The sequence below is a fragment of the Onychostruthus taczanowskii genome, unplaced genomic scaffold (assembly GCF_017590055.1).
Source record: "Onychostruthus taczanowskii isolate IOZ18803 unplaced genomic scaffold, ASM1759005v1 scaffold63, whole genome shotgun sequence".
NCBI lineage: Eukaryota > Metazoa > Chordata > Aves > Passeriformes > Passeridae > Onychostruthus > Onychostruthus taczanowskii.
Window position 1 is genome coordinate 2,761,713 of NW_024504012.1, and position 18,426 is coordinate 2,780,138.

The 18,426-nt window shown below is 53.2% G+C and overlaps 3 protein-coding genes across 3 annotated transcripts; 1 reads left to right on the plus strand and 2 right to left on the minus strand.

The window, feature by feature from the left end:
• Nucleotides 1-2: 2 nt before the first annotated feature.
• On the plus strand, nt 3-8,245 carry ALDH9A1 (aldehyde dehydrogenase 9 family member A1). The gene is made up of 11 exons (XM_041420060.1): nt 3-316; nt 930-1,075; nt 2,152-2,281; nt 2,584-2,718; nt 3,187-3,383; nt 4,160-4,300; nt 5,015-5,203; nt 6,125-6,212; nt 6,548-6,689; nt 7,182-7,294; nt 7,398-8,245. The coding sequence occupies exons 1-11, from the start codon at nt 124-126 to the stop codon at nt 7,490-7,492; spliced, it is 1,569 nt and encodes a 522-aa protein (XP_041275994.1). The 5' UTR covers nt 3-123; the 3' UTR covers nt 7,493-8,245.
• Nucleotides 8,246-8,456: 211 nt separating this feature from the next.
• MGST3 (microsomal glutathione S-transferase 3) lies at nt 8,457-13,712 on the minus strand. The gene is made up of 6 exons (XM_041420062.1): nt 13,574-13,712; nt 11,312-11,435; nt 10,396-10,469; nt 9,720-9,777; nt 8,950-9,022; nt 8,457-8,662 (listed from the first exon to the last, which is right to left on the minus strand). The coding sequence occupies exons 2-6, from the start codon at nt 11,426-11,428 to the stop codon at nt 8,541-8,543; spliced, it is 444 nt and encodes a 147-aa protein (XP_041275996.1). The 5' UTR covers nt 11,429-11,435; nt 13,574-13,712; the 3' UTR covers nt 8,457-8,540.
• A 1,133-nt stretch (nt 13,713-14,845) lies between these two features.
• Nucleotides 14,846-17,899, minus strand: LRRC52 (leucine rich repeat containing 52). Its single transcript, XM_041420195.1, has 2 exons — nt 17,081-17,899; nt 14,846-15,102 (listed from the first exon to the last, which is right to left on the minus strand). The coding sequence occupies exons 1-2, from the start codon at nt 17,697-17,699 to the stop codon at nt 14,846-14,848; spliced, it is 876 nt and encodes a 291-aa protein (XP_041276129.1). The 5' UTR covers nt 17,700-17,899.
• Between the last annotated feature and the right edge of the window lie 527 nt (nt 17,900-18,426).

Here is an 18,426-nt window from a genome sequence, read left to right on the forward strand (position 1 = left end):
GCTGGGGAGCGGGAGCGGCTGCCCGGCGTTCGGCACGCCCCGGGCGGGGCGGGCCCTGGCGGTGAAAAGGCGTCTGAGGGGGAGGCGGCGCCTCTCGGCCGCGGCGCCTCACGGGATCCGCCGATGCTGGCACCGTCCCGGCTGCCGAGCCTCCTCCTCCTGCTCCCCCGGCTGCGCTCCGTCGCTCCCGGCCTCGCCACCATGAGCTCCGCCACCGGCACCGTCACCGTGCAGCAGCCCCTCAACTACCGCGCGGGCGCCCGCGTCCAGCCCGCCGACGGCGGGCAGCTGGAGGAGGTGTTCGAGCCTGCCACAGGTACCGGGGCAGCTCCGGGGGCTGGGAGGGCTCCGTGCCTGCAGGGCCCGCTCTCCTCGGCTTTCCCCCAGCTCGCCCGGCTGCCGCCCCTGCTGCTCCCCAGCCGCCCTGCCGGAGTGGCTGCTCTGCCTCCCGAGTTTGGCCATCATCGTTCTTCGTGCAGGAATCAGCTCTGGCTCTGTCACTGCCTGATTTTGGCAAACTCCCGTGATTTAAATATCTCTATAATTGTGTAATTTAGTTATCGGTGTGTAGCGTTCAGCGGACTCGTTTCTAAGTGTTTAGCTCTCCTGGGGAATGTGTAACGAGGGTCTTGAAGAGGGTGGTAGAAGTGTAACAAACTCAACTGGAAAAGCCAGGGATTTTGTAGCAACTGGAGGTAATTAGTAACCAGAACACGACTGTGGGGAATGTCAGCTCTTTTAATTGGGAGCAGCTGAATTGTAGCCCCTCTTCTGTGGCTGATTACAAATCAGTGGGTTTCAGTGGGAAATTCCATGCCTGGTATAGGTGGCTTGACTGAAGTATGTGGGGTCTGGTGCAAGTAAACCACGTTCTGGGCCCCTTGTCTGAGATTTCCATCTCATTCATTCCCTGTTCAAAACGTGCCCAGGTCGTGTGCTGTGCAAGCTGCCCTGCTCTGGGGAGAAGGAAGTTGATCTGGCTGTGCAGAGTGCAAAAGCTGCCTTTAAAATATGGAGTCAGATGTCAGGCATGGAGCGGTGCCGAGTGATGCTGGAGGCTGCCAGAATTATTCGGGTATGTTGGGGGGGAGAGGAGTGGTTCTGTCTCTGAGCTTCCTTTTGGGTTATTGTGGCTCTTGGAGGCTTCAGCAGGACTTGCAGAGCTCCAGGAGTTGCTCAGGAGTTAAAACCCACCTTTGGCCAGAAGAGATGGGAGGCTGCCTCAGGCAGGGCTTTGCTCTTATCACTGGAGTCAGCATCCGTGCCTGGGGCTTTGGTCTTATCACTGGATTCAAGGCCAGTGTGTGCTTTCTCAGCTGAACTGTGTTAGAAGACATAAAACTGAAGAGACCCATTTGGCATCTTGCAGGGTTTGTGGTTCTTTTAACAGCTCCAAAGATTAAATTTCACTGCACACAGTTTCAAAGCTGAAATTGCATAACTGGCATGGCTGAACTTTTGGCATGTCGGAGGCTGTTGTTACATGATTGGAATGTGTCCTGGCAATAAGAGAAAGTAGGAGTACTGGTTTTTATCTATCAGATAATACACATGGGGAGGATGCACATAGTGAGGTTTAACACGGACTCCTTTCCAAGATAACAGGTCCTTGGGAATCAGAGTTAATCTCCATCAAGGCACAGATCTGTAAGAACCCAGACCTTCTTTCCCCAGTGTGTATGTGTCATGAGAAAACTTTCCTTTATTGCTTTTGCCAGACTTCCAGAGCAGGGTGATATTTCTGCCTGGGAGATGGACTGTTAAAGGATACTTCCCAGCTGCATTGCATTGTCTCTCTTCACTGGCCTCTGGTTCCATCCTGATCTTGCTGTTTGCTCTTCCCAGTTCAGTTCTGCGAATTCTAATCATTGTTTGCCAGCCAGCTTCTAAGTTCATGTTTGTTCATCTTTAAGATAAACAGGGATGTTAAACAAGACTGGACCAGCAGTGAACCCCAGCAGCTTTCCCTTTGACATTGCCCTGCCTCAGTCACCATTGATAAACAGCAGTTGGGAATGTCCCTTTTGGAGAAGACCATTTCTCATGGCAGGATCTTGTTTGGGACTTGTGTGCTCGTGGAGCAGCTGTCTCCTTGTGGGGTTCTGCTCCAGGCTTCTCTAACATGTTGTCTCTGTCCTGTGCCACTCACAGGAGCAGAGGGAGGAAATTGCCACCATGGAGACGATCAACAATGGGAAATCCATCTTTGAGGCCAGAGTGGACATCGACATATCCTGGCAGTGCCTGGAGTATTACGCAGGGCTGGCAGGATCTCTGGCGGGTGAGGAGTTACTGGAGTTTGCTCTTTGCTCTCTGTCCCACCTTCCCTGGTAACTCCAGTGGCACAAAGCCATCTTTGCTGCTGATTTCCCTGAGAGATGCACCATTCCTGAAGACCTCGGAAGGGATGTGAGAGGTCTTTGCCCAATGCTGTTATGGTCTGTGGCACTCGCACACCTTTTCTGAGCTTGCTGGGGTAAAACTGTGTCTCTGCTCCAGGCAAAGCCAGACCTGACCCCTGGGGACTCTGATCAGACAAGAAGGGGCTTTGCTCTTCTCTACCTTGTGGCTGTTTCTTTGCAGGTGAACACATCCAGCTTCCCGGGGGATCCTTTGGATACACTCGGAGAGAACCACTTGGGGTGTGTGCTGGGATTGGAGCCTGGAATTATCCTTTCCAGACTGCCTGCTGGAAGGCTGGCCCGGCCTTGGCTTGTGGTAATGGAGCCTGTCTGCCCACACCGGTGTCTCTTCAAAGCCAAGTGATCTTGTGGGGCAGAGTGATTTCTGGGATGAAGTCTATGATTACCTTGAAGTGTTGAAGGATTAACAGAGTGTTCAGGCTGTTACTCTGGCAGAAAGGGAAGGGAAATGGAAGGAGGAACATGTCAGATGTCAAGAGGTTAGGAGTCCATCCAGAAAAACACTGATAGCTTGGCTTTGTACCAGATGGGGAAGGTCTCTGGAAATGTCTGCAGGGCAAGACCAGCAGCCCCATCTCCCCAGCCTCTCCCCAGCAGGAGGGGCACCCTTAGTTGCAGTGATCAGCTGAAGGTGTTTTCTCTCAGGGGAAAACTTCTGGGGTCTGTTGAGGCAAACTCACAGTGTGGGATGGGGATTGTTTTTGTTTCTTCCCTGAGGCAGTTTGGGTGTTAACCCCACCTGCCTGTGTCTGGGTTCCCTTAGGCAATGCGCTGGTCTACAAGCCTTCACCCTTCACCCCTATTTCTGTGGTGAAGTTGGCAGAGATCTTCACAGAGGCTGGAATGCCCAAGGGGCTCTTCAACGTGGTGCAGGGTGGGGCTGCCACGGGCCAGTTCCTCTGCCAGCACCCAGATGTGGCCAAAATCTCTTTCACTGGCAGTGTGCCAACTGGCATGAAGGTAAAGACACCTTGAGACAAGGGCTGTATCAACTACAGTCAATCTTTAGTTGATACCTCCTTGAGCTTTTCTGCACAAGGCTTGTAGAGGTGGGGTGTGGGTCAGCATTTTTGGGCTGGGCAAGGAGCTTGCAGCATGTTCAGGGTCGTGCTGGGGATCCAGTTAACCTGCTGGGCACGAGCTTGGGAGGGAAAGCCCTTGGTCAGCTTCACTTGCTTAGCCCCTGGTGGCAGGGAAGTCTCTGAGCTGCTCAGGTGGGTGTTGATGTTGGGAGGAGAGCACATGAAACAGCAGCACTAGAAAAATGTGATTCTGGCTGCCATAAAGCACTAAAGCTGCATGCAACCTACTGTTTTTAAGCAAGGGGATAGTTTCTGGGAGTTTCTCACCCTCAATTTATTATTCCAAAATTAAAGAAAGACTTCTGGAAATAAATTCTGAGTTGAAGGAGGGGAAATGTCCCATGAATGATCCCTCCATGTGTGTACCTGTGGGTTGCAGTGACAGATGGCAGCTACAGCTGCCTGCAGCTTACACTGAGCACGAGACTTCCTGCAAATGCCTCTCCAGATTTTTTTTGCTTTATCTATGAAAAAACAACCCCCAAACCCTCTGTGTCTGTCCTCAGTCTGAACTCACCACATCTAGGGAGCCCATCTTGCCTTTTGTGCTGCTTCTCTTGTTGGTGAATGGTCCTTGGGGTCTCTCTTGCCTCTCCCCCACAGCCTCCCCTTGGCCAGTGGATCACTTATCTCTTGTGTCCTTGTTCCCCTCAGATCATGGAGATGGCAGCTAAAGGGATAAAGCCGGTCACCCTGGAGCTGGGGGGCAAATCCCCCCTTATCATCTTCTCAGATGCTGACCTGGAGAATGCTGTGAAGGGAGCCCTCATGGCCAACTTCCTGACTCAGGGCGAGGTGTGTGTCCGTGGGGCAGGGTGGGGTCAGGGTTGGGCACTGGGGCCAGCCTGACACCTCCTGGAAGTGAGGGATGCCCTGAGCTCCCATCCTGCCACACCTTTCCCTGTGCAGTGTCAGAAGGGATGCCCTTGCAGGAGCCAGGGGAGCGTGTCCCAGCAGAGTGTGCCTTAGCCACAGGACACACTCAGCCAGTGGCCCGTCCTTCCCAGACATGGAGCCTCCCTGGCACCAAGCACCCAGCTCAGCACAGCTGCTTCTGTGCCCTAGGCACCAGTCTGGCACTCACGGGTCAGGAGAAGCTGTGCTGGTGTCCCCTGGAAGGGCAGCAGATTCCAGCCTGGTGTGCTGAGCCTGAGGCTTCTTCCCAAATTCGGGATATCCACCTGTGCTGCAGGTTTTGTGTAATCCTGTTGGCACATTTGCTCAGCAGGGTCATTTCTAGGAATTCAGGAGTCAGCTCAAGGTCTCTGCTGCTGGTGACCTGATGCCTTTTTGCCACCTGGTGGCATCAGAACCACGGTGTCCAGCAAGGACTGTTCAGTGCAGTCACGGCCCAGGGTAATCTCCTTGTGTTCCTTGTCCCCAGGGACAAGTTAGCTGTTGCAGCAGCTATGGAGGGGCTTTTCCAAGAGCCTCTGGAGCAGGACCCGAGGAGGGAAGGACTGTGGAGTGCTGTGTTTCCTATTCTGAGCTGCCTGTCCTATGTCCCAGGTGTGCTGCAATGGCACCAGGGTGTTTGTGGAGAGGAAGATCCTGGATACCTTCACAAAGGAGGTGGTGAAACGCACCCAGAAAATCAAAATTGGAGACCCTCTTCTGGAAGACACACGGATGGGAGCCCTCATCAACAAGCCCCACCTGAATCGTGTGCAGGGCTTTATCAAGCAGGCGAAGGAGCAGGTGAGATTGTGATGCTGCCTTGTGCCTGCCCTGAAATGTCTCTCCTGTTAGACAAACACATTGCCAGCTGCCCTCCTGCCCGGTGCCTTCCCACTTAAGCTGGGTTTTTTGGTTGTTTTTTGTTTACTCAGTGGGTGTGTTGGACCACTAGATACAGAAGTCTGTGGGATCTGATGGGATGCATCTTGGAGTCCTCAGAGAATTGGCTAATGTAGTTGCTGAGCCATTTTCCATGATACTTGAAAAGTCATGGCAATCAGGTGAAGTTCCAAGTGGCTGGAAAAGGAAAAACACCCATATTCAAAAAGGGTGGTGGACAAGAGCCTGGGAATTACAGACCCCTCAGCCTCACCACTCTGACTGTGGAAAGATCACGGAACAGATCCTCCTGGAAGTTGTGTTAAGGCATGTGGAGGACAGGGAGGTGATTTGAGCCCAGTACAGGGTGCTGCACCTGGGTCAGAGCAACCCCTGCTATCAATCCAGGCTGGGGGGTGAGCAGATGGAGCAGCCCTGCAAGGAAGGACTTGGGAGTGCTGCTGGATGAGAGGCTGGACATGCCCCAGCCGTGTGTGCTGGCACCCAGAAACCCCCAATGCCCTGGGCTGCATCCAAAGATGTGGGCAGCAGGTGAGGGGGAATTCTGCCCCTCTGACCTGCTCTGCTGAGACCCCACTTCAAGCTCTGGAATCCTCAGCATAGGAAAAACACGTGAGGAAAGGCTGAGAGTTGGGGTGGTTTTGCCTGGAGGGGAGAAGGCTCTGGGGACACCTGATGGCAGGATTTCAGTACGTAACAGGGCCTTAGAAGAAAGAGGGGTCAAATGTTTTAGCAGAGCCTGCTGGGATAGGCCAAAGGCCAGAGCTGGGCATGATGCTGCTGGATGTACCTGCACCTTTTCCTCTCTTGGCTCTTTTCCAGGGGGCAGAGGTGCTGTGTGGTGGGGACCTGTATGTGCCAGATGACCCGAAGCTGAAGAATGGCTACTACATGCGGCCCTGTGTGTTAGGTAGGATCCATCTCAGTCATGCTACCATGGATGTTGTGGGATTTCTCCTGAGAAATGAGTTCACCTTTGTAACCTGGCTCTGTGATGTCCCCAGTGTGGATGGACACTTGGATGGGGGTCCTAGAGAGAGCTGAGGCTTCCAAGAACTGCATCCAGGGAAATCTGTGCTGTTGGAAGGCCTGACAGGAATGGTGCTGTGGTGCTTTTGAGGTGCAGGGTGTGCCTGGCTGCTCTGCCGTGCTGGGTGCTGGCCTCAAGGCTGTGTGGGTTGCAGAGTGCACAGGCTGTGCTGCTGCTTTTCCTCCTGAAGCACTTGTGCTCTGCCACGCTTCCAGGGAACTGCAAGGATGACATGACGTGTGTGAAGGAGGAGATCTTTGGGCCTGTCATGGCCATCCTGCCCTTTGACACGGAGGAGGAGGTTCTGGAGAGAGCCAACGCCACTAAATTTGGCCTGGCAGGTGGTGTCTTCACCAGGTATGACTGGGCAGTGCTGTGGAATCATTCTGGGGAAATACTGCAGTGATTTGCTGCTCCTCTTGCAGTGCCTGGGCATGGGTATCCCCTTCCAGAAAAGCTGAAGCAAGGGATTGCCAATAGGGAAATCTGTAAATGACTGCACATCTCCCATTTCCCCAAAGTGTTGGGTGGGCCCAGCTGTCCCTTGGGTTCCTCCCAGCCTGGCTTGGCCTGCTGTCTGCCTCCCTGCCCCTCCAGGATGCATCAGGAGCCTGCTGTGCTGCTGTTGGCTACTTGCCCCACTCCCTATTGCTGGTGTCCTTGTCCTGCCCTCTGGAATCAAATGCACTTGGAGCATCCTTGGGAATTGGTGCTGCCTCCTTTGAGCAGGCAAAGACAGAGTGGGGCAGGCTGGACTCCAAAAAGCAGCGTGGCCTGCTGGCCTCTCTCCAGTGGCTGGTGCCTGGCAGGGAAGGAGGGGATCCAGCTGAATTACCCTTTTTCCTGCAGGGATATCCAGAAGGCTCACAGGGTAGTGGCTGCTCTCAACGCTGGCATGTGCTTCATCAACAACTACAACGTGAGCCCAGTGGAGCTGCCCTTTGGGGGATACAAGTTCTCAGGTGAGCTCTGTGTCACCTCCCCTGGTACATGCCAGCTCCAGGGGCTGTGAGTGGCCACTGGCACTGCCTGGAGCCGTGTCCTCACTGCAGCTCTTCCCTGCAGGATTTGGCAGGGAGAACGGCCGGGCAGCCATCGAGAGCTACTCGCAGCTGAAGACTGTCTGCGTGGAGATGGGGGACGTGGAGTCTGTGTTTTAGTGCCTCCAGGGAGCATCAGGCAGCTCCTTCCTGCCAGCCAGAGGTGTGGATCATGTACACAGCAATAAAGTACCCTACAGTTGTCAGTGCCCGGGGGAAGCTGAGCTGGAGCAGCGTTTAGCCACCCTGCTCCTGCAAGGGGGGGTGGGACGCACAGGGCTCAGCTCTGACCTGGCTGGTGGACAGTGGGAAGCTCAGAGCACGAGGCACCAGTCTGGATTTTGGCAGCAGCTCCTGCAGCCACAGAGGTGTTACCAGAGGCTTGTCAGCGGCCAAGGCCAGGCCCAGGCTTCCCAGGCTGTGTGCCTTGATTCCCATTGCCTTCCCCCCTCCATCAGCTTCAGTTCTGGCTTCTTAAAAGGTAGGATACTACTCAGTGCAGGTGTAAGCTCTTGGACACAAAGGTATCCTGTAACTATCCTGACCCTGTCTATTCTGTAACCACATAAAAGCTGTGAGTGCAGCATTGTTTATTCCCTCCAGACCCTTAGTAACCTCAAGTTTTGTTTTTTTCTCTCTGTACCTTCCTTACAAGTGGGATAAAACATTGTGGGGAGGGTTGGCTGATAGTGCCTGGGCCAGGCATGGCCCTGAGAATCACCACAAGAGTGGTGGTGAGCTCCAGCACAGAATAGTGAAAGCTATCTCCCTTCCTTCCTGTAGACTTACTGTTCTTTATACACACGATGAAGCAACAACTGCAATTGTTTTCTCATGCCTTTTTTTAGCAATTAAATAAATACTTACTCTGGATCATCTCAGTGTGACATGAATTGAAGGGTCTGTTGCTGTATGGGTTAAATGAGCTGCAAGGTGGCTTTTTGATCACTAAAATTATAAAAGCTAGAAGGAACATCTCTGCCTGACAGCCAGATTTCTGTAGTCCTACAAAATCAGAGTAATTCTAGCATTCTGCAGAGCTTCTTAAGAAACCCTTCTGTAACTTTAGAATAAAAATACAGAATGGACAACTTCCTTTTATTGATAAAGAAAAGGAAAAAAACACAGGAAGCCAAGTATTCTAAAAGAAAACAGAAGAAAAGTCCCTTTAGTTTCTGCAGCTGTATGGGCAGATCCAGCCCAGGTGCTGGCAGGCTGAAAAGATGCCTGTGCCCACCAGCCCAATGAGTGCCACGGAACCAAAAGCCCCTCTCCTTCGGTTTTTGGGATCTGGAAAAAAAAAAAAAAATCAGGATTTGTCAGTTCACTGAAAGTCTAGTCCAGCCTGGAGATGCAAGAGGGAGCAGGAACTAAAGGGGAAAGCCCCAGGGCAAAACAGCTCAGGCCTCTTAGGGTGGGCATGCCTGCTGGATGAGAGCTCTTCCCAAGAGCAGGAAGAGCATGCTGCAGTGTTGGCAGCCTGCACCCTTTCCTTCACACCTGGGTGGGAGCAAAGTCCTGAGGTCCCTGTAGGAGACCTGAGTCTCAACAGTGCGTGCTGCAGGGTACAGTCCTACCTCCTGTGTAGTAGCCATAGGCATAGAGGAGCCTCCCAAGGATCCAGGCCATGCCAAGCCCTGTGGCAAATCGCTGCAGAGAAAGGAGAAGCATTAAAAGGCTTTGGAGGCTTGAGCAAAGTCGTGCAGGCAACCAGGTGCTCAATCTCACTTCAGCCCTGGCCAGTCAGTGAGCCACAGCAAGGACCAGGATGGTGGAGGCAGCTGCTGCTCCAAGCCCTGCTCCAGTGCCTCCAGCAGGTGTTCCAAACTTCCACCTTGACTCTTCATTTAGAGCTCACTCCAGTGTGGCTCCCATTTGGCAGATGTATCTATGCTGCTTCCTTCCCTCTTGAAAAGGAGTCTGTCTTCAGGAAAGACCTAATTTGTCTTTTGATGGCAAAGACAGAGCTACTGGATTTGGCCTCTCCCATCTGCCTGTCTCCTCCCAAGTTGTCTGCATCTTTCAGTTAAAAATAATCCAGGCTTTTGTTGACTTCCTTTGGCAGGGCTTGGAAAAACTGGGCTGAAGGGGTTCTTCCCACTCAGTGACTGGAGGCTGCAAATGCTTTGCTTTGTAACAAAGCACCTTTAGGGGAAGGGCTCTAATAGCTGACACAGCAGATATGAGTTTATTACTTGTGATTTTTCTGCAGAAGACCTTCTACAACTAAATTTTAAGAAGGGGCACTGCTGTTAAGTGTGATGTGGCTACTGAAGGGGCTGTCTTGGTCTCCTGCCCCCCACCCTGCCCAGGTCAGGGAGCCAGAGCAGAGTTCTGCATCACTTACCGGGTGGTAGATTCCTCCAGTGCCTAAAAAGAACAGGAAGGCAGGGTAGACTTCCAATCTGAAAATAAAAGTGAAGAGGTTGTGTTTGTGCTCAGGTTGCTTACAAAGACAAAACAGAAGGGCAGAAACTGCAAACATTCCCTACCAAGGGCATTTTGGGCTCATCATGAGTCTCTGTGCTCAGTGCTGTGGCTGAGGCAAGAAGGGATCTGAGCACACACAGTTTTAGGGGCTTCCTCCCAGCCTGTGCCTCTGTCCCATGACACTCAACCACTCTTTCCATTTTGTTCCCTAAGCCACTCTAAACACTCCCCAGGAGTTGTGCTTCCCAGCACCCCTCTGACGTGTTGCTGCAACCTGTCCACAGGAGCTGGGTGGACTTGGGCCTCTCCCAGGGAGACCTGGGCTGCACAACAGATCAGCACCTTCTGGAAACAAGATTCCTCATGTCTTAACAGCTACCCACGGAAGCAAACTGGTGGGAACTGGGGAAGAAGAGACAGCTTCACAGCACCATCCCACAGTTTAAGGCATGGGAAGGGGCCAGCACAGCCTTCCTGCTAAGCTCTGCAGGGCTGAGCCTGGTTCAAAGCAGTGGCAGCAGCACCTCTGGGGCTGTGGGCCCTGCCCCTCAGCCCTGTGTGTTCCAAGGCCCCTGTTCAAAGGTGTCACTCACGTGTTCTGGTGCGCGCGCTGGATGCAGTTGAATATCTGCCCGTGTTCAGGGTCTGTGCTGTACATGGCTGGGTACTGCCAAAAAACAAACCAGCAGCAAAGCATCAGCAAGCCAGGCCTGCAGCTCCTCTCCCCAGGAACCCAGAGCTGCCTGGGTGTTTGCAAGACCAGCCTGCAGTGGCAGGTTAGAGCCTGTGCCTGCCCTGGGGCCCACAAAAGCTCTGCTCAAGGTCACTGCCTTCCTGGAGCTGCTGTCTGGCTGCAGAGGCCTCCCCAGGCCTCAAATCCAGCCCTCTGTGCACCACACACACGGGGTACATTTGCTCCAGTCCTGACTTGATGCAGCAGGAATGGGATCACCCCAACAGACAGCTGGAGCTGCCCTCGTGCCCACCCCTGCTTGTCACTTCCATGAGTGAAGTGGTGAAAGAGCAAAGGAGGAGTGGTTTGTGCTGAAGCCAAGTGGCACAGCAGCCACTGCATGCCATGGCCCTGACTCACAACTGTCCCCACCCAGCCCACAGCTCTGCCTGCCACAGAGGCTCCCCAATAGATGCTGAGGGAAGGTCACTTGAAAGACTTGTGACAGCGCTCACACGCTCCCCCTGTGTTTGAGAAACCCTCCTGTCACTTTTGTGCCACTACAACCCCTTTCCCCCTAGTGCTGCATCAAGACATATTTGCAGGGAAAAAGGGCTGAGCAGTTTCTTGCCCATCAGTGCTGCCAAGCTCAAAGCCACATACTTTCAGCTGATGTCCCAAATCCCAAGCTGTGTTATGCTTTCCGGAGAGCCATGGCAGCTCCATCCCTTCTACATCTATGTGAAGGGGCAGGAAATGTCAGCAAGGCACCCCGAACTGATCAAGGTGTCAGCAGCCTGGCTCCACACCTTGCCAAGCCCTCACTGAGCACTCACCTCCACGTGGTATTTCTTGCGGGCCTTGCCCACGTTTATGGCGAGGTGCATGACCAGGACAAAGCTGGCAGCCCCGGTCAGCATGACGTAGCCATATTCCTTGGAGAGAACAGCCATGGTGGTGCTGCCAGAGAAAGGGAGCTGTGAATGTTTGGGGAAGTGGCAACACATGATATACGTGCATGGAAGAGTTGCTGAGCTTGGGCCCCAAGAGCTACCAGCACAGGGATTGGCTGAAGGAATTTGTAACTTTTGGAGCATGCAGGAGCCAGGAGTTCTCTGCATAGTTCCTGTCAAGCAAGACTTAAAATCACCTAAGCGTTGGTGGGAAGTGGTGTCTGGAGAACCTTAGTGCAGCCTGGGCAGAAATTCATGGGCCTTTCCAGCCCCAGAGCTAGGGGCCACCAAATGAAGTCAGTTTATTTCCAGCCTGTTCTCTACGAGAGATGTTTCTTCATGCACTGGGAACCACACCTGTGGAACTCCTTGCCAAGGGACATTGTGAATGCAGGCACTTCTGATAAATTCAACAGGAAACTGGGAATAAGAGGTAAGTTGGGAGTTAAAACAGAACCTGAAAACAGAAATTCCCTGAGCTGGAAGGAGCCGGGCTACATCAATGATTAATTTGTACTGCTAAGGTCACCCTTATATAAAATACTAATAAAACCCACCACCACAGCAATGATAACTGAACTTTTGGGTAAAGAGCCGCTGGCCAGATGACCAATGCTCAGCCCTGCAGCTCCCAGGAAGCTTCTCAGAGTCACAAACTGGTGAACAGCTCCAACAACACACACAGCTACTGGCATTTACAACCATCTGCACCAGCGGCCAGGGGACACCAGGGCCTGTGTGGCTTTTGTTTAATGGTTCTGTGCTCCCTCATGCAGGCCTGAGACAGAAGCACGGGGCAGAAGGTGCATCCTGCAGCCTCTGCCATGCTGCCCCACATTCCACATCCTCACTCTCTTCTCATCAGTAGCCCCCATAAGCCTGCCCTGCTGCACACAGAGCTCCACACTGGCTCCCTCCCTGCTGCCAGAGAGCACCAGGGCCCTTCCCCACAACCATCTGCACAACCCCAAACCTCAGACGCCTGTCTGGGCGACCCTGGAGGGTGCTGTGTGACACAGCCCAGCAAAAGACAGCAGAGACCTCCCTCCAGCACCGAGATAATGCTCCCAATCAAACCCAGTCGGTGCCTGTCTCCAGATGGTGCCTTCATGATGTAGTGAGGTTTTGGTGCCTCCCTGCACTGACCCACCAGCACAATCTGTCAGTGTGGAGAAAAACAGGCCACCTCAGGGAACTGCTGCAGTTTCCTCCTGCACCCCTCACAAGGGATCTCTGGGGACCAGAGGGTTTTATTTCTCATTTGCAAAGGATTATCACTGATGGAGCAAGGTGAAGACAGCAGCTGGCTCTGTCCACAGGAAGTGCGGTAAACAATTATCAGTAAGAATATTAAAACCCTGAAGTAATGGAGAAAAGCTAGCTGCATGCACCTGTAATTGAGGTTAGCACCTGCCAGGTGACACACTGAAAACAGAACATGTAGAGCAGGCTGGTGGTCACATTTCCCCCTTTAAATTACAAGGCCGTTGGAGAACCAGGCGTTTTATCTTCCAGCACTAAGTTATAATCTGGGAGTTTATCTTGGGAGCAAAGAGCACGGCAAAGCATTAAACCGGGTGTGTCATAAAACTGCCACTCTTCCACTACCGATATCAAATCGTACCTCAAACCTTTGCTCTCGTAATCTAGTGCCGAATAAAGCGCTCCAAAGTCACCAGGACTCCCACGGTCGTTTCCGGATTGCGACGCCCGGAGTGTTTCCGCAACCTCTGCCCGCGGCTGCAAGGGCTTTGCCGTCACGGGGCACAAGACTCAATTTTTACCTTTTCACCCTGCGGTGCTTCCCGCTGGAGCCACAGACACGAGATTTTGGAGCACGACACGGCACAGAGCGGCAGCAGAAAAAGGGTCCTTGCCAACTCTGCCACAACACTACAGCTCTGTGAGTCAGCAAAGCGTATTAAGGCTCCTTGAACAGCCCCACGCGTGGATTCGGACTGGATTAGCCGATGTAAGCTCGGCCCTCAGAGCCAGCAGAGCGGCAAAAGCGGGCCGAGCCCTGCCCAGCCTGCTCGTCCCGCAGCCCCCTTCCCCCAGAGCCTCCTCCCGGCTGGGAGACGGCGCTTCCTCCGTTTTCCATCGGGACAACCTGCCCCTGGGCGCACCCCCCGGCCCCGCACTCACCCTCAGCGCGGCGCGGAGCAGCCCGGGCTCTGCGGGCCGGAGCCGGGGATGAGGACGGAGCCGGGAGGGCGGCGGCGGCGGGGCCGTCCCTCCGCAGCACCGCCCGCAGGCGGGGCCGGCGCTCGGCCCGGCGCCGTCAGTCTCGTGCTGCGAGAGAAGGGCGGCCTGGGGGTTGCTGAGGGTCCGCCGAGGGGTTTGCCGTGACGCTGTCCCCCAGCAGCTCTGCCCGTGTGCCCAGCACACAGACAGCGTCATGCTCAGCCTTGCCCCCATCCCTTTCTGCCGTTTTAGCCATTGTAGCTGAGAGCTCTCAGCTTTGATTCGCAGTCTACAGTTTAATGGCTCTGAGTTTGGTAATTCACACCGTGCTTGCTGAAATCTCCTGGTTTCCCCTGTTAGCTCACCAGACCCTGCAGTGTGTTTCACACGTGGAGTTGCTGTGCTGGGCCATGTAAGCAGATACTTCCCTTGGCAATTCCCAGCACTTTAAGGATCTTACATCTCCCTGTAGACATAACTCTGACATTTTGGTATGGACACACAACCCATTTCAAAGAATATTTGGAGTGTGTAAGCAATATTTTTGCTTTATAAAACACTCCAGTTTTAGGGTTGTGTGGCACAAAAGCAGAGGTGGACTTTGCCGTTCTCTAAATGTTCAACAGTGGAGGCACGGGTGGCCTGGCTGCACTGCAGGAGCACAGAGGGTTCTTTTGCTGTCACCAGTGTAACGGGAAAGAAAGGAAGAACCAGTGGGATCCTGGGCTCCTAAAAGTCCTGGTTTTAATCTCTTTGCCTTTCCAAAGCAGGAAGTTCTTAGATTCCCTGGGGCTCCAGCTGCGTAGGCTGATCCCTGTAAGCCCTGCTGGGTTTTTTGGCCAGGAAGGGCCTGGTGACCTCCTTGGCTACAGCACAGTGCCAGGACCTTTCCCATATTTCAGTACCTTTTCAAGCTAGTCCTTCTGTCCCTACTGTTCTGTGGTCCCAAGGTAGGGTGGAAGTGGAAATACCTGGCACTGTGCACACCTCTCACACCTGCCTAAAATGAATATTTTGCCCATATCCTGAGTCCCAGTGGCAGAAGACTGGGCAAAGAACAGCAAGTGAAACTGAAGCACAGCAAGTGAAACTGGAGCACAGATACTTCCTTCTCTTGCAGTTTTATTTCACTTACCAAAAAAGCCCAAGAAAATCTAGGGTGGGACAACATGGGAAATCAGGCAGGAAGGGCCTGCCTTTGGTTCCCACAATGGGAGTTTAGAAGGGCTGGTTCTAAGTGGCTGTGTCTTCCTCCTCCTCCTCCTCTTCCTCTCCCTTTGAGGCATGGGCCTCGTAGATGACAGCACAGACGCCGGCCAGCCAGGCTGCCGTGGTGCCAGCAAGGAATATGCAGAAGCCAACGAGGACCAGAAAGACATAATCCTGCTTGTGCAGCTGGGTCAGGCAGCTGAAGTGGAGCTGTGCCTCTGCTGCTGGCATCCTCAGGGCACGCAGCCCTGCTGGGGTGTAGCAGGTGATGTTGTCAGCATCTGCAGAGAGACGAGCAGAAGCAGCACTCTCTAGCCTGTATCATAATTTAATGAATAGGAGTGCTGGTAGAAAAATTATGGGAGTGCTTGCTAAAAGCCTGAAAAATAGCTGCAGACTTCGTGGCCTCCTTCCCCCCTCATTGGCTTGGGTAAAATCTGACATCCAAACTCGTGCCAAACCTGTGCTAAATCCTTGCCAAACCACAATTCCCAGGTTGCTAGAGTATTTTTTGCAGTGTTGGCTCCACAGGATTATATTGCCCACTGGATTATGCAACTGTGGCAAACTGCTGTCCCTGCCCTCCTCATCTCGCTGATTGAGCACTTTCATCTTCATGTAGGAACACCTGTGTTATTTTTTTAAATCTCAAACACCTTCTGAAGTGATACAGCCTAAATTATGCTGGAATAATGAGTTGGCTGTGGGTTTGACAAGGAGGGTTGCTTGCAGTCAGGCACAGCCTTATCTGCTCTGTGAGGCAAGCAGAGGCAACTCATCAATGATTCAGTTCCACTGAAATAACAACCATACCCTGTCATATTGCAATATCTGCAGTGATAAAACAGGTGCTGCCTGCTCCCTTTCAAGTTAGTGAAGGATCAGTGTGGTGCAGGGTGTGCCCTCAGCCATCCTCTGCAGGTTTTGAACCCCACAGGCACGGTCACTGTGGTGGGGACACTGCTTGATGAACAGGATGGAAGAGCCTGAGGGAAAGGGAGCACTGCTCCACGCATGGGATGGAAGGGGAGTGGTGGAGGGGAACGAGGCATGGGGGATTTTTATTGCATTACACTGTAATGTATGTGGCTGAGTATGTTGTTCATGCTGATCTTGCTACTGGTCCTGAGTAAAACTGAAGAGCTTTTATCTCTGTTACCCAAATCCATCCAAACTTGGGCAGCTTTGTGTCAGCCCCCAGGCTGAGCTCAAAACTCTGATGCACAGATATTTCTGAAGGTCAGGAGCCTTGCTAAAGGCCAGGCTGGGGTCTGCTTGCAGCAGGTTCCAGGGCTCTGTCCCAGTATCCCTTTGGCCTGGAACAACCCTCAGGTTAAGGCTGCCTTTCCTCCTCCTCCCCTCCCCAACAGCCTGCAATGAGCTTTATTCTCCTGTTGCAGGGTTCAGAGGGTTATCTCCAGTCTCACTGCTGAGAGCTGTACTTTATTCCACTGTTCCATAATTGCCTGTATGTGGAAAAAGAAACCCTTTATTGTCTATAAGGAGCTTACTACATCTAATAAAGGCACTGAGACGTCTTTAATTCAGTTCTGTCCTAACACCAGCTTCCAGTTGCCCTTCCCTTTTTTCCCCCTTGGGCTCTTTTGTGGCCCTTTCTTATTCAGTGGACAGACTTTCCCAACCAATTTCTCTCTTGCAGCTCTCTCTCACCATTGTGCCCTGCATTACTGAAACCAAAGATTTTCTTGTTCGTGCGTGCTGTGTCGTGTCTCTTTCCAGTCTGGAAAAGCTAAGTCCATGTGCTGCAGCTGCAAAGCAAAACATCACCCTTGGGACCAGTGTTTTTATGGGAAAGGGAACTGGTGATTGCCCTGCCTCGGCCTCTCCAAGGCCCAGTTATAGAATCTCTCAATATGAAGGGCAACAGCTGACTTTGGGGTGGAGACAAGGCAGGAAATTCAGAGCAATGATTTTCCCAGTGCACATCTCCCTGGAGCTCTGTGGGGCTCCTCGTTCTTGGCGCTGCAGCCATGGGGTGCTGTGCAGGCACAGGGACACCTGAGGCTGGATCCAGGTGTTTTAGGGAAGCAGCGGTGTCCCAGCTGTACATCACACCTCCCTGGCTGAGGATGTGAAAAAGAGGGATTCTTCATGTGTGTAACCCAGCTGCTCCCATCCCTGGTTTGTGTGACAGCAGAAAATGGCATGCAGTGGCACAGCCCCGTGAACTGAACTTTTGGGAAGGAGAGAACAGAGGACTGTCTATTCCACACAGATCTGTGCTCACACAGCCCTCACCTGGAAAATGCACATCACTCTCCATCATCCAGGTGATGAAGTCCAAAAAGGAGCAGTTGCAGTGCCACAGGTTGTCACTGAGCCCCAGCAGCCTCAGGTTGGGCAAGTCCCGGACAGTGCTGGTGTCCAGGAAGGTTAAGCCCGTCCGGCTCACATCCAGGTGCCTTAGCCAGGTATTGTTGGCAAAAGCATCCTTCTCGATGGCCACAAGGTTGGGATTGTCTGAGATCTTCAGTACCACCAGGCTGAGGAGGTGGGAGAAGGTGCTGAAGGTGACCTGTGTGAGGTTGTTGAAGCTGAGGTCCAGATAGACAAGCCTGGCCACGCCAATGAAAGTGAAATCCAGGTCATCCCCCAAGAGGTTCTTTCTGCAGTCCAGATAGACCAAATCAGCCAGGAAGCTCAATTCCACAGCGGGCAGGTACGAGATGTTGTTTGCTGCCAAAATCAGCTGCCTGGTGTCCAGAGGGATGTCCACAGGAAACTCCTGCAACTGCTGCCCAGTGCAGTTCACCTCCAGGTACTGACAGCTACAACTGCTCGGGCAGCTGATCCCCTGCAGTGCCATCCCCAGAAGAAACACGAGGCTCAGGGACCATGGGCTACCTGAAGGAGACATGGTTTGAGCCCTTCCAGGCCGCTTAGCCTTTCGTGGACTGCAAGCAGCCCTGTGGCAGCTGCACTGCCCTCCCAGCCATGCCGAGGAGGTGTCCGGCTGCAAGGCTGTCGGGAAGCACTCTGTGGCTCACCTGAGCCCTTGGCAGAGTGCCCAGCTGGAAACCGAGCCTGGCTTTTACATGGGCAAGTGCAGAACAGTGGCTGGAGCGTCTCTGTCTCACACTCGGTGCCAGGTGACACCTCCGTGATGTCAGTGGCTAGCAGAAGCTGCCTGTTTTCGGGGACACTGCTGTGACCTTGCTGACCTGCTTCCAGCTGAGTGGAGGTGCAGGAAGCTGTGCGTGGTGTGGGAGCATCGGAACTTTGTGGGGAGAGTGTGGAACAGCCCAAATTTTGTCAGAAATGGTGTCACACTGCAGGGGGTGGTACTGGTTAGGCAAGAGTCCTGTGCAATGCTGGGCTGGCATTGTCTCCTTCCAGGAGCCAGGAGGTTTTATGCCATCTGGAGTAGCGTGTCCAGGTCTGGAGATCCCGGCACAAGATGTGGAGATGTTGGAGCCATGAAGATGCTCAGAGGGCTGGAACAACTCTGGTGTGGGGACAGGCTGAGTTGGGGCTGCGCAGCCTGGAGAGGATTATGGTGAGACCTCACCTAAAGGGTTTTTGGAAAAGAGGAAGAGTGACTCATTACAAGGGCAGGTGATGAAAGAACAAGGGGGAATGGCTTT